The sequence below is a fragment of the Colias eurytheme genome, chromosome 3 (genome assembly GCF_061535395.1).
Source record: "Colias eurytheme isolate Ceu_HAF_F1 chromosome 3, ilColEury1 Martin Lab GWU primary, whole genome shotgun sequence".
In the NCBI taxonomy this organism is placed as follows: domain Eukaryota; kingdom Metazoa; phylum Arthropoda; class Insecta; order Lepidoptera; family Pieridae; genus Colias; species Colias eurytheme.
In genome coordinates this window covers 4,551,405-4,567,145 of record NC_142982.1, presented here as the reverse complement: position 1 = coordinate 4,567,145, position 15,741 = coordinate 4,551,405, and the positions used below count along the sequence as shown (strand labels likewise).

At 34.0% G+C, this 15,741-nt stretch overlaps 1 protein-coding gene across 1 annotated transcript; it reads left to right on the top strand.

Moving 5' to 3' along the window:
* The first annotated feature begins 2,571 nt into the window (after positions 1-2,571).
* On the top strand, positions 2,572-11,357 carry LOC149909505 (ATP-dependent DNA helicase DDX31). The gene is made up of 13 exons (XM_090119509.1): positions 2,572-2,703; positions 2,770-3,305; positions 3,658-3,826; positions 4,541-4,698; positions 4,786-5,059; positions 5,136-5,379; positions 5,461-6,014; positions 6,103-6,279; positions 8,273-8,361; positions 8,542-8,643; positions 8,896-9,047; positions 10,371-10,590; positions 11,145-11,357. Exons 1-13 carry the CDS (start codon positions 2,665-2,667, stop codon positions 11,275-11,277), a joined length of 2,847 nt encoding a protein of 948 aa, XP_089975635.1. The 5' UTR covers positions 2,572-2,664; the 3' UTR covers positions 11,278-11,357.
* Positions 11,358-15,741: the final 4,384 nt, after the last annotated feature.

Here is a 15,741-nt window from a genome sequence, read left to right as displayed (position 1 = left end):
AGTGTACGGATTATATTTTTTTCCATCAGATTCATTGTGATTTGTGTTTCTGCGATTTTTTTCATACGCAACTTTTCTGAAGTTTTTATTTACACTAGAATGTTTTCCCGTGATGCCGTTGTGACTTGTGAATCTAGGAGGGATGGATCATTAAATAATAAAAATCCATAATATTATCAGTTTTATGTACTTAAAGCCATTTATTTTTTGAGAGCTTATTTTATTCTCTTACGCTTGGGTCTTATGTCTCTTATAATCTTAAAATTTGTGCCTTTTTATAAAGAGTTGACACCCGCGATATGGTGCGCGTTAACACGTTCACTGCGGCACCTAAAATGCCAAACTTACCGTTGTTGCGGCATGTCTTCCATACTTCACATCGGCAAGTTCACCACTGTGCGTCATGAGCCATTTTTATCACATCGCACCTTCTGACTTTGAAGGTTAATAATTTCATGAAATTTCAAGATATTTCAAAAAATTTTTTTTCAGATAATAGTATATATAGTCTAGTATATACCGCATGAATAGCTTTTAGTTTGACCGAATAGTTTAAAAGATATGAGGGAAAATGTAAACCCCTGATTTTGTGAAAAATTATTTGCCATCCCGCACTCCGTTGATACTGTATGTTTACAGTAATAGCGATGGGAAACACTGTAAAATAAAACATCGATATCGATATAAATCAATTTTGTATATTTCAGTCTGTTTGTTAACAGATAACGAGATCGTCGATACAAAAAAAAAAACATATAAAACAAGGTACTTGATAGAGTACTATCAGGAAATTGTTCAGTAACTTTTGTTTTAATTTGTTCAGTAACTTTTGTTTTAATTTGTTCAGTAACTTTTGTTTTAATGTTTTATATTATTTTCACAACTGTCATCACATTATTGCATTTATGCTACGAAATAAAAGAAAGTAAAAAAACTAAAGCCTTTAAGGTATCATTGTCATTTAAAAAAACTCAAAAGAAAAGTGCTTCGGTCCTGGTGCATCACTATGCGAGACTGACACGCGGCGCGCTCGCAGTACAGTGCGGCATGAGGTGCTTGTCCATGGCAAAATATTTGACATGCCGCACACAAAAGAAACGGTTTCTTTTCTATGCGTTGGTCCAATATTTTGCCATACGATTTTTAAACGAAATTGAGTCCTACTTCAAACTGTGATCACAAAAATATATTTGTCTCTTTTCTAGTCATTGATTAACATATAAAAAACCTCGCCGCACCACGGTGAAAACTGCGATTTTGGGCGCCGCACTGTGGTGTAGTCGCTGATGGCCCGATACTGGACATGCCGCAGTGAACGTGTTAACTACCTAATACCTAGGTACTAACCAAGTACTAACAGTTTAGTAGTAATATCACAGACTAGCTGCTCCGCGCGGTTTCACCCCCGTGGCTCCACTCCTGTTGCCCGTAGCGTGATGAAATATAGCCTTCCTCGATAAATGGGCTATCTAACACCGAAAGAATTTTTCAAATCGGACCAGTAGTTCCCGAGATTAGTGCGTTCAAACAAACAAACTCTTCAGCTTTATAATATTAGTATAGATAATAATAATAATTATTCTAATTTGGAGTTTAAAAACTGGTATTATTCAAGCAATAATATTTTAAACTCATTACTAATACTTACCACAGAGCAAGTGATATTATTATCTACTACTTTCAAAAAATCTTACAGTATAATATTCTTTTTTTCTTATTACCTATTCTCATCGTAGTTCGTATATAATATTCAAAACTATTTTACTAAAAACTTAAGTAGGTACCTAACCCAATCTTGCACATACGTTATTTTTAAACTGCGCATGATTTTTGTTCCCGATTAATGACTCCATTCATGATAATATAATTCGAGGGCTTACATATTTTATGTATGGTTTTCGAAACGACAAATATTTATTCCACCCTATAGATTCTATAAAGTAATGTTTTGTCGGCACGTGGCAGCACGTGATCCTCTTGAAGTTCACATCACATAAAACACGCCTGTAAGCTTTTAATCGATAATCCCTAACTGCTTCTTTATATATTGCTTTGAGAAACCACTAAACTGTAAAGAGCGAAAAAAAGCAATTATTCTGTGATAAAGATATTATAATATATGCGATCGATTGTAGTTTATTGTTCCTAATATTATAATAAATAATAATACAAAAATAACGTTTGTACGAACGAATGTATGGATTTTTATTTTTACTTTTTTAAAGAAAAAACAGGTGACTTCTAAGAAATTTGGGCAACGATACATTAATTTAATTATAATCTGGATTTGCGCGGTAGCTGGGCTCCTTTTGCCCAGGTACCCCGCGAGTGAAGCTGCGGTCTGCGGGCTTCAAGTTCCAACTTGTGAAATATGTTAAGTACAGCATGTAGTCATAACATACGTAGTGTATTGTGTACGAAGAATATGCTACAAAATTTAATTGTCATGAATAAAAAAATTAAAAGTAGGTACGTAGAGCACATGTGTAAGACTACTGCGATGATAGGAACGCAGATATCAGTGATCTGGGATGTCAAATGTCAAGCAGTTGTCAAAATTGACACATTCATGCAGTGGGTGAATTTGTAAACAAAGTGTCACAGCGTGGATATAACCTCTTTTTTAATGTTCTGAGTCGAAATTGTATACTTTATTCACATAAAATGGAAGATTTACAACTAAATATCACCACTACAAAAAAAGTATATACAAAAATTTGCGTTACCGTGAAGTGCCATACCATATACTAACACAATGTGTTGTTTCAGAAAAATAATGTTAAAGGGAAACCAACTCAAAAGAATGTTGGAGAATATAAGTTTGTTTCTAAACCAAACTATTCGGGGAAGATAATGGCAAGAAGACGTCCACAAAATGCTATTCCTAAAAAATTTACCAATCAATATACAGCCAATTCTGCATCAAAGTTTGAAAAACCAACTGAGGTTCCTGTTAAAAAAGGAAATAATCTGGAGACAAATTTACGTGACCTCGCTGAAAACAAAGGAAAGTTTCAAGGGAAAAATTACCAAGAAGTGACAGACGAGATGGTGATAAAACAAAAACAAAGGAGCGGAGGCTGGATATCATCACTATTTAAAAATAACCCAGACGTCCCTCGAATTGGCCAGAGAGCAGTAAAGCCTGTTGTAGAAAAAGTGTTTGCTGGAACAACATTTGCCGACTTAAATATTCATCCCCATAGCATTGCAAATCTTAAACAAAATTTGAACTTGAGTGAGTTAATGACAGTACAACAGAAAGCAATACCTATTATTTTACAAGGAAGAGATGTTTTAATCAGGTATTTATGTTAGTTGGTATTAAAATTATATCTCTTCTTTAGTTTTATACAAACCCTAAAAGTGTTGAAATAGAGTTAAAAGTTAAAGTTAAATAAAGATGCACCATGGGCATAAGAGCGAGGATGTCATGCTTTAAAATATGTGATAATTTATATTATATATAGTAAAACTTATTTTTAATTTGCCCTCATTCAATTATAATTATCTTAATTTATAAAAGTTAACATATACTTACTATTATAATTAACAGATTCAATGGATATGTTTCTTTTAGTATATTGTACTCAATTCCAAAATCACAGAGTCCTACCTATATACACAAAAAATTATATGTATTATTTTTTATAATAGGTCACAAACAGGTTCTGGAAAAACTTTAGCATATGCATTGCCAGTAATTGAAGGTTTGCAAGCTATAAGGCCTAAAATAAATAGACATGATGGTGTCAGAGCGGTAATTGTTGTTCCCACTAGAGAACTTGCCGTGCAAACATATGAATTATTTGTTAAGCTTACTAAGGTTTGTATATTATCTATATTTATATTTTTAAACCCACAATACCTTTACTGCGTTATGTTTTATTGTGTTTTTTTAATTGTAGTTCAAAGTAATTTCTTAATTTGTTTTAGGTATTATTATTTATACATTTTCAAAATGACAGTGTTGCATTCAGATTTTGTCCTATAACGAAATTATTGCATGTTAGTTTAATAATGTATTTTAATGCAATTAGCTGTTTTCATTTAAGTGGCTTTTCAATTAGCAACTAAATGACACTTTGTTGTACTTGACACATTATAATTATAGATAATAACACATTGATCCCCGAACGGCCCGATCGGTCCACGACACAATAGATTTTCTATTGTGTCTGTGATTCCGAGGCCTGAGTTATTAACCTTGTAAAAATAATAAACTAGTTCAACTCTCATTTTCACCCACAAGTTCTGTTTTCATGCTCCATTTGAAGTAAATATTACATCAAATAATGTAGCAAAACGAAAAAAAAAATGTATGGATTCGTGACACATGTTTAATTATTCCATTTCCATTGGGACTTGATGTTACAATTCAGGCTTCTAGTTTGTTGAAAATGAATAATTAACCTAAGAAGAAATAATAGTAAAAAATCTCAATGTGGATGTAAATATCATGTAAAAATAAAAATTAAAACCAACATACATGAAAGCCTTTAAATTTATACAAGGTTTAATGAATATCATAAAATTTTAGCCATTCATATGGATTGTCCCTGGACTGCTCAGCGGGGGACAAAAGAGAAAAGCTGAAAAGGCCAGGTTAAGGAAAGGCCTGAATATATTAGTAGGTACCCCAGGTCGAATAAACGATCACTTAAGGCATACTCATTCTTTAAATTTTGCTAAAACCGGGTAAGAAACTAAAATTTGGAATAAAATTTCATTGAAAAGATTTGTTTTCGTTTATAATATCGTTATGATTACTTGTTAAAATTTTAGATGTTTAATATTAGATGAGGCAGATAGATTATTAGATATGGGTTATGAAAAAGATGTTGCGGCCATAGTTAAAGCTATCGAAGACCATACAAAGAAAACTACATATGATCCTATGGCATTAGTCAAACAAAGCATTATAAGAGATCCACCAGAAAAAGACGAAAGTTTAAACGACGATACAAATAAGGAGGAAACTGTTTCAAAACATCCTCTGACTGATATATTTATATCTAAAGAAAGACAAACCATTTTACTGTCGGCAACTTTAACTAAGGTAAAAATAAGACAGTTAAATTAAATTTTTTATATTTAAAATTTAGTTAATATAATGTAATGATGTAAATGTTTAGGCCGTTGAAAACTTGGCTGGAATAACAATGAAAGAACCAGTTTTTGTCGACACTTCGGATGGAAAAGCACTTGTAGCTGATTCACTTAAACCAACTAATGAACAAAAAGATACAAAAATTAATGAGCAAATTACAATTAATGACAAAAAGAATAAGCCAGCCCCTGCCATCATTGAAGAAAGTAAACAAGATAATAACGAATCAGCTACGAAAAAGGAAGATACGACGGTCAAAAGTAGAGGAGGCATGTATTGACTATTATACGTATTAGAGTTGAGTATCCTAAATTATTATGTTAATCTTATAATAATTGCTTTTTCTATAGGTCTTAAAGCGTTTAACGGTGCCAATCATCCTGATATATTTAAGAAAGATGAATCTAAGGGTGAAAGTAACGAAAAACAAACTAATATGAGCAATGACAAAGATAATGACAGCGACAGTGACTCTGATTACGAGTACTTTAAAGTACAAAAAGAAATCAACACTAAGAATAATGTTGAAGAAGTAAAAGAGGAGGAAGATGAAAAAGAAGAAATACCGGAGCCACAGATTAGTATGTTTGAAAATGCTCTAAAAACAGCTATTGTTGAAGATGAACTTGTTCTACCGGCGACGGTTAACCAAACCTTCCTTGTCGTGCCTATGAAGTTGAGACTTGTCTCTTTATGCTCTCTTATCGTAGAACATTGCATACTGAATAAAAAAGGCGGGAAAATGATTGTGTTCATGGCAACATTGGAGATGGTTGACTATTTTTCCGAATTAATAGAAACCGTCTTAACTGGTAAAGACGTCAAAAAACGTAAACAAAAGAAACTTAAAAATGATATCAAAGCTAAAAAGAGGAAAACTGAAGGTGACGAGGAGGATGAAAAGGTAAATAAAGTGAAAATATTTCCGCAGGTGAAATGAGTTTTTATAAAAAAAAAACGTGTTTTATTTCATCACATTTTTTTTTATAAAGGAGTCATCAGACGATTCAGGTTCGGAATTCGAAATAGACTACGAAGCTCCATCCGAAGGAGGTCTCATGCAGATGGATGTGGATGTGTTCAGCTTGCACGGTTCTATGCCGCATGAGCAACGGATGGAGGTCTTCAAGCAATTCCGTACTGCGAGAAGAGGAGTACTGTTCTGTACGGTAAGTTAGATTAAACAAAGGACGGTGTGCCGAGCACACGTGTCAGAAGTGAAAATTGTTTGGCAAGATTCAAAGGTAACAAAATCGTCGCCTTACTTTATGACGTGACGGTATTACCTTGACGCGATCTTGAAATTTTATTTTCAGCGCGCCAAAAGAAGTTTCACTTAAAAAAATAATAATAAAAGGACTAACTAATAGAAACTTAATCTACTTATAATAAAATCTGTCCAGTTATGATTTGTGCTAATTGATGTTTAAATTTCGTGCGTAAACGTGTAAAAAATATAATAAATTATAAAAGAAAAAACCCAAATTAATTGATAAAGTTTCATATTTTTGTACGTAAAAATGATGCAGTTTTTCACAATATAGATAATTGTTGTTACACTACATTTATTTTTATTAATTAACATATTTAAATAATTTCTATAGAATATTATGTGCTTATTTTAAATTAGTTCGTTGATAACTGCGTTTTATATGAAGAAAAAAATCTGAGGAAGACGTAAAATTTCTCAATTTGACGGCTATTATAAAGTAATTTGCATAGTACAATATGAGTTTTACAATTTACTGTACTTGAGAATAAAGAAAAAATTGTTATAAAAAATGATATCTCTCCAATCTCGATCACAGCAGGGTGCTACTACCGCCTGGTTTCCTATTACACCGTATAAAGCTTATATTGAGTGGCCTTTATGGATTAATTATCGTTGGTAATCTTAATTTTAATGTATTATGAAAATATTACAATACTCTTGTGTATAATATGCACACGTAAGTATATCTTATCTGCAAAAAGTTTAACACGTGATTTCACGTGAATACATTGTATCGACTTATAAATGTTTGTAATTCAAAATTATTTTACAATTAAAATTTTATTATTTCTGATCGATATGATAGTTATATGATGCAATTGGTTGATATTACAAGTATTTTTTATTGGATTCTATTGGGTCAAAAGAGTAATGCTTAGTTACCATATTAATTGTCGATAGTGATGTATGATTTATGATTGTAAAAGTAAAATTTAAAATATGTACATAAATTAGCTAAATTATACATAATTATTTCAAATATAGTTCTTGCTAGAAATCTTATACCCCAGCCACACTATGCTACTCGTCCTGCTACTCGTGCTGCTCCTCGTCCTGCTCATCGCGCTGCCGCTCGCCTCGATATTGCCGTCTGGCCACACACTGCTCTACTCGCGCGATTAATCGCGACGCTCTTCACTAGGGATGGGTCGTCGACGTATTTTTCATCAACGAGACTAGATAGTTAAATGTCGTTCATCAACTAGTCATTCAACTAGTTAAAATCTTCGACTAGTCCATGTGTAAAATAAATAACTATTATTAAATAAATTCTTAAAACAATAAATTCTAATCTCAATAAAACAATTAATAAATATTTATGCTTTCTTACAAAAATTATACTCCCTAAAAAAAGTATTACTAAAAAACTTATTATCGTTTGTTTTTGTAGTTTAAATTCAAAACATTGGTCTTGTAAACCAAAAAATATTTTTTTTTAAAAATTTCAAAGAAAAGAATTTATTCTTATCAATAAGACTGTTTAGCCGTTGAATTCAACTAGTGCATTGGTGAGCGATGGACTAGTCGAATCGTTGAGTGTACATATAGACGGTTAATTTAACTAGTCCGTTGATTCCATGACGCCCATCCCTAATTCGCACTCGTATTGCCGGTCCTTTGACTCGCGCGCAAAAGCCGACAGCAGTGAGCAGGACGATGAGCACGACGAGTGGCATGACGAGTAACGTGGCCACACTACGTCCCTGCCTACTTCCCTCGTCACTTCCCATACCACTCGTCGAGTCGTGTGGCTGGGGCATTACTCTGATCTTTCGATGAATTTATTGAAATCTCCAACCCAAAAACGTATTTACGATGAGATTTTAATTTATTCTTAAGTAGATACTCATAGTTTCAGTGGGCATTGCAATTTTATTTCTCACACTTAGGATGTAGCAGCAAGAGGAATAGATGTCCCACGCGTGGATCTTGTATTGCAATACTGCGCCCCCGCCTCGGCTACGGACTACGTGCACAGGTGGGTGACATATAACTATTTACAATGCTAAAACACGCGTCACTATATTTTGTGTGTGTGTGTTTTTTTTTATCATAAAATGAACAATAATTTTAAAACGCTTTTCGATTTATCATTGAAAAATACAATATTTTGCCTTATAAAATATATTTTTAAAAATTCTTATATTTGCATTAATAGGGTCGGACGTACAGGCCGAGCAGCTCAAGTTGGCGCTGCCGTTATGTTCCTGTTGCCGAGTGAAACTGAGTTTGTTAGGCATTTGGAACAAAAGAGGATCAGGTTCGTATATAATTATGTGCTTATATCCTAATCAAATAATAAAGTTCTAGCAGTTTCTGAGATTGAATCATTCCTTCATCCCATTTCTGATATTATATTTAATTATTTTGATGTTTTAATCTCCGCCAGTTTGGTAACGGTTAAAAAAGTAATAACAACTTTATAAGATTATCAAAATACGTTGTGTTTTGATAATCTTATAAAGTTTGATAACAATCGGTCACATACATAAAGCTTATATGTTTTAATAAGGTTGCGCCAATCGGACGAATCGAAGGTTCTAGAAGCTTTACGGACTGTTGCGCCAAGCGCGGCGAGCATACAACGCGCGGCCATCGCGGTGCAAGCTAAGCTGGAGCACACTGCGCACTCTTCTAAGGATTGGCTGGCACGGGCTAGCAGGGGTGAGTATTGTGCAATAAGGTTGCGTTAATAGGTCGAGTCGTAGGTTCTACAAGCTTCTAGAGCATACAACGCGCGGCCATCGCGGTGCAAGCTAAGCTGGAGCACACTGCGCACTCTTCTAAGGATTGGCTGGCACGGGCTAGCAGGGGTGAGTATTGTGCAATAAGGTTGCGTTAATAGGTCGAGTCGTAGGTTCTACAAGCTTCTAGAGCATACAACGCGCGGCCATCGCGGTGCAAGCTAAGCTGGAGCACACTGCGCACTCTTCTAAGGATTGACTGGCACGGGCTAGCAGGGGTGAGTATTGTGCAATAAGGTTGCGTTAATAGGTCGAGTCGTAGGTTCTACAAGCTTCTAGAGCATACAACGCGCGGCCATCGCGGTGCAAGCTAAGCTGGAGCACACTGCGCACTCTTCTAAGGATTGGCTGGCACGGGCTAGCAGGGGTGAGTATTGTGCAATAAGGTTGCGTTAATAGGTCGAGTCGTAGGTTCTACAAGCTTCTAGAGCATACAACGCGCGGCCATCGCGGTGCAAGCTAAGCTGGAGCACACTGCGCACTCTTCTAAGGATTGGCTGGCACGGGCTAGCAGGGGTGAGTATTGTGCAATAAGGTTGCGTTAATAGGTCGAGTCGTAGGTTCTACAAGCTTCTAGAGCATACAACGCGCGGCCATCGCGGTGCAAGCTAAGCTGAAGCATAACGCGCACTCGTTCATTATATTGTATTAACTTTTATTTATTTATATTAACTTTAAAAGCATAGGGTTGAAGTGTTTATTACAAATTATATTTAACTATTTAAATAAAAAAATGGATACATAATATTATCCTCATGTAGGTAATCATAATCCAAGATCCTGAACTGTTTTTGTATACGAAATATAATTATTTTATTTATTTAAATTTCAAATGTCTTCATTATACTAATGTAATTAATATTGTAATATATAAATGTTACAAACTGTAGAATCTTGTTGATTTTTAAACAGTAACGCAGGTCCGTTTCCACGCAAAATTTTCCTCAACATTATTGTTTTTATTCCATGTTTATATACATATTTATTTCAAGTGTACATTAAAAGAGCAGTATACTCATAAAAACTAATTACTAATTAGTTTTAATACAAAATATTATGGTGTTTTGAAACTTTATTAATTATAGAACTGGATGCGTTTCTATTCCGCCTATCCTCACGACATAAGGCCCTATCTAGACGCAAAGCACTTACATCTAGAGCCCACGGTAAAAGCCTTCGCCCTTCGCGAGATAATTGCAGCTTTTGGCAATTTGTATAATAAAAATACTATTTCCATCCATAGCGTTCACATCCTGGGTGCGTTTCTACTCGGGCTATCCCCGCGAAGTTAGGCCCTATCTAGACGCAAGGCACTTACATTTAGGGCACGCGGCCAAAGCCTTCGCTCTACGCGAGACTCCGGCGGCCCTTGCGAAACGAGCGAGGTCTGATCCTAAGCTAATGAGGGAAAAACCTATGAATAGATTGACTGTGAAGGATGAGGAACAGAAGAAGAGACCTGGGTATGTTGTGTTTGTGTATTTTGAAGAGGAATTATTGTTAATTTTATTCTTATTATGGTTCGGAAACAGATTTAGAGCTCAGTCACATAATTGATTGATTAGTAAGGTCAAGCATTCAGTCAGCAACGATAGCTATTTTGACAGTTATAAAGCCACTACTTTAATAGATATTCTATATCGGACATTTTTCCTTTTTTGAGCTTTTTCAATTTATAGATTAGGTATAGATACAAATTGGTGATTGTACTATGATGATTTTAATCCATTAAGAGCCGATTTTTCAACCCTGGTTAAAAAATCCATCCAATAAAGTATTTATTACACGATAATATTAAAAAGTCACCTGTAAACTGTCAATTGCGGGCAATAAGATGAATAAGTTTGAACCAAGGATTGAAAAATCAGCCCTTATTCAATTGTATTTTATTCATTCGTCATATAAGAACCTTATAAAATTGTTATTAAATACATAACAGTGTACATAATACATATATATACAATTATACAGTTATATATACAGTTCTATTTGGTTAATGTGATTAAATACCTTACAGATTCCCTAAAATGAAGCCGGGCGCTTTCGCAAACAGAATAGCCAATAAACAGAGTTCGATGCACACAGCTAGCGAGTTTGACAGTGGATTGCCGCCCGTCGATACTTACACTAAGAAGAGGAAAAATAAGTAATGTGTATGGATTAGTAGAATGAACTTGGTTAATAATGAGACTAATGTACAATGTGAATTGTAAATATACTTTTTTATAAATATGCATATTCTTTTATTTCTACCTCGCCTTTTATGAGAATTTAAATACTATATACATAAGTATATGCAACTTAGTTACGTACCTTTTTTTGTTGTAAGTATAGTCTAAAACTCCCTGGTTTTCAATTTATCTGACTATATTATGCACATGCTGTTGTTATATCTATACATATAATAAAATCGTAGGAAAGTCAAAACTGTACATTGAATATTTTTTTTAAAGAATACATAATCCATGATCTATAATCGATATAGAAGCCAAAAATATAGTTTTTAGAATTTTTGTCTGTTTGTCTGTTTGTCTGTTTGTCTGTTTGTCTGTATGTTTGTCCGAGCTAATCTCGAAAAGTACTGCATAGATTGACTTCAAATTTTGCATGAATATTACTAACAGGTCGTGTGAGGTTTTTTTAAACATATTATCATGCTATCACCTCCGGGGGAGGAGCTGTGAACCTTTACTTTTCTTACGTATTCCGTGAACTACGACAGCGTACAATCTAAAGACTCATGTTTAAATGTTGTTTTTGAGTAAGCCATGCTATTATCTAGCTTTACACTATAAAAACTACGTCATTTACGTAATTTGGGCAGAGAAACTGTTTAATGAATCTTAGTACTATAAAGACAAATTTGATTCAGCGCCATCTATGAGATTTCGTAAAAATCAAATCAATTTACATGCTAACACTACTGAACACAATGTTAAAAATTAATAATTTAAATATAATTATGTTATTTATTTATTTAACTCTTTAACCCATAATAAATCTTCCCTTCCCTATAAGGTGCGCTTATATAATTCGTGTGAATATACTACATTTTTAAAAGTGAGGGTAGATGTATATTATTTTAAGTCAAACTAGACACCATTACAGTTAATCTAATATTGATTGTGTTCATTGGTTACATTTTTAAAAATCTTCGTGTTTTAATAATTCGATCACGAGGCGGGACTCTAATACAAAAAGGTTAGTTCGTTGATAATTATTATTCCTTCATCATTTACATGTTGTTAGTAAAAATATGCTTTGACTGTTAATACTTTTGTTCAGTATTTATCTGTATGATTATTGCTTGGTAATTAATATATTTTCATGTCGTATACCTAATTATAAACATAAGTGTGATGTGAAACTAGCTGGATTTATTTTTACACACTCATAGTCTTATATTTTGTGTTAATGTTAAAATAGTATTAATAGTGTAAATCATAATATTTTTTCAAAGTTAAAAATATTTCCTTTTTTCTGATGGTGTTGCCATCGAATTAAACCGCGCTGTCGTTTCGTTCACAAAAAGTCATATTAGGACCGAATATGTAGCCGCCTCAACTTACGGAAACGAGAGTAACCTGCGTTGTCTGTTAGTTATTATATAGTCGAATTTAACGTTACATGGAAATTGGAATCTAAATATATGTATACCTACTTATATTAAATCTGTAGAGGTCAATTCTGCACATGAAATATATTTCCTATAATCACCTCGTGATAGTTATATAAATATAACTATCACGAGGTGATTAGAGATCGACATCGACGTCAAAAATGTTTGTCCGTCTGTCTGTCTGTATAACCGTTATAGAAACAAAAACTACTCGACGGATTTAAACGAAACTTGGTACAATTATTTTTCATATTCGTGAGCAGAGCAGCAACTCCATTTTTAAGCTTTCGTCGCGTGTGCGTTCTTAATGCGTGTATCTTAATGGTTAAAGCTACACAGAAATCAAGTATGAAAGAAATGTTCTCCATATTATATTAAAAATATCTCCCGACATCATAAATGTCTATCTTTTATGGTTGAGCTTAGCTTTCTGATTATATTTGTCTACTAGCTGTCCCCGCGACTTCGTTCGCGTGGAATAGTGACTATGGGACCTATGACCATGGGCTCAGGGTGGGGCAACAATAAAAAATCATTTTTATTTTCATGCTCCCACTCCCGCGCCCACTCGCACTCCCACGCCATATGCCACGTTCAGTCCCAATCCCACGCCCACGCCCACTCCCCTTCACAATTAGTACCTACCAGATCAAAGCCAGGGTAAGCGCCCCACCTAGCCCCACCGTGGCTACGCCCATGCTAAATTACTACTTAACATACAATTATTGAGTAAATACGTACTATCATAAATAATTAAAAGAATTGTTATTAAAATTTCTTACTAAACTGAGCTAAAAAACTTACGTACCAAATTATTAAAGAAAATCAAGAAATGAAATGCCTAACCTATACCAAATAGTTACTACATATTGTAATTAAAAATTATGATTAGTATATAATATCGAAAATCAAAAAAGAAATGCCTAACTAATTCTACGTAAAATTTCTTTTAAATTATGTCATATTATTTTTTAGGAACCAGGGGGGGGGAGAGGAGCAAATTCTATTTCCTTCCTTTCTTAAACGGATGTTTTTAATAATCTATGGTGTAGCCAGTAGCCACTGATCAGCTTAATCGATACTCAGTTTTTATCAAATCCAGAAACAAATCCAAATTAGATCTTTCCTGTCTCACGCACGTAACTAAAGGCTGAAGAGAGAGAGAGCACGTTACTAAACCGTTTAGACGAAGAAAAGTGTATAGAAAAAGGAATAAATAATTTCATAAACTTCCCGACGATCTTTAAAAATATATTATAACTTTCATTTTTTTCATTCCCACTTTTACCCCTATGTAGGTATAATAAGTGGATGAACCAATTTTGATACACTTTATCTAAGAACCAGCGTCGGAAAATATTCTGCCTAACAAAAAAAACCGCATCTAATTCGGTTTACCTGTTAGCCAGCTACGGTGCCATAGACAGACACACACACACACACAGAAATACATAGCGGTCAAACACATAACACCAGTCTTTTTGCGTCAGGGGTTAAAAATATAATACGACATAATTTAAAGGACATTTTATGTGGAAAATTTACCTATACACCAGGGTAGATAATTTTTGAAACAAAAAAAAATCGCAGTAGGATGAAACCCATTAGAAAAGGATATTATGATAAAAATGTAAGGAAAAATAAATTACGGTCAATCGGAGTTCGAGAAGTGGGAGGGGGGGAGCTTTTAAGAGAAAAAAATGGTTTCTCTCGATTTCTCGATAATAATAACACCTGCTAATTTTTTTCTACATATTTTAATTGTACAGACATCACTTTTCCACAATTTTATTATATGTATTGATGATGATGATTGAGATTATAACACTCTTAGTCCGTTTTAATTTTTATTCACCCGCATCAGTGCCACCAAAAAAATCTTTATATATCGAAATTCGAGCAAAGTTAAGAAAATGAGAAGTAAGAGTTCTCAAGGATCGTTAGAGATAAGAGGCTTACTATTGACCGAAAACAACATGTGTTATGCCGAACCTGAAACCGCTTCACAACGAGAATTGCGGCTCACAGCTGACCGCGAACGGCATGTACTATCCCGTGAGACCGAAACCCTCACTGAGAGGGAATTACGTCTCACAGCTGATCACGATCGTCATATTTTATCTCGAGAATTCTGAAACTTTTACTCAATATGAAGACCGTTTGACAAATAATAGGGTGCACCATAATATTATTCGATCTCTCGAAGATGAACATGAGCATAAGCAATGACTAGAGTAGGGACGCGAATATTACCATTATTTGAGACAAGAACGATTAATAAGTTTGTTTAATGAAATATTAAGAATTGAAACTATTGGTCTCTTTAAACGGACGAATAGCGAGAGGCCCGTCTTATTGCAGACAGATTTCGACATAGTCTTAATGACTTAGAGGTAAACATAGAAGATCAATCTACAAATTCGGTGGTGTGGTCCGACAAAATAATATAAAAGTGGGTTTGCTTTGCCACAGTCAAACTGCATGTGCAGTTTTGTGGGACTTAGACTTAAGTTATTGTAATAATTTGTAAGAATAATTCCAATAAATAAATAAATAATAAATAAACCTCACAATTGATTACAGATCATCTTCTGTATAGGCGATATTAACGCCGTGGAGTAAGGAGTAGGCTTTCGTTTGAAGATACGCCGGAACCTTTGAAATCACTACTTTTAAGTTTTAGAGGAACATGTGCAATCTAAACAGTTCTTAGACAATATTAGCTCTTATAGTATTGCGTTTTAAATGATCCTTTGGTGCTCAACAATTATTAGATGCTCCTTTCATTCTTACTTTTAAGATACAAGGTCAAGTTTATCATTTGATAGGATCCCTTTTGCCTGAAGGCCAACCTAAGTTTCTTTAAATATATTTTGTATTCGACTACGACGAATAATCGAATAAAAGAAATCAATATTTCTCGAATTTAAAACTGAACTCATTTCACAATTTTAGAACATGTTAATTCATCAGGTTAATCCGTATATATGCGTTT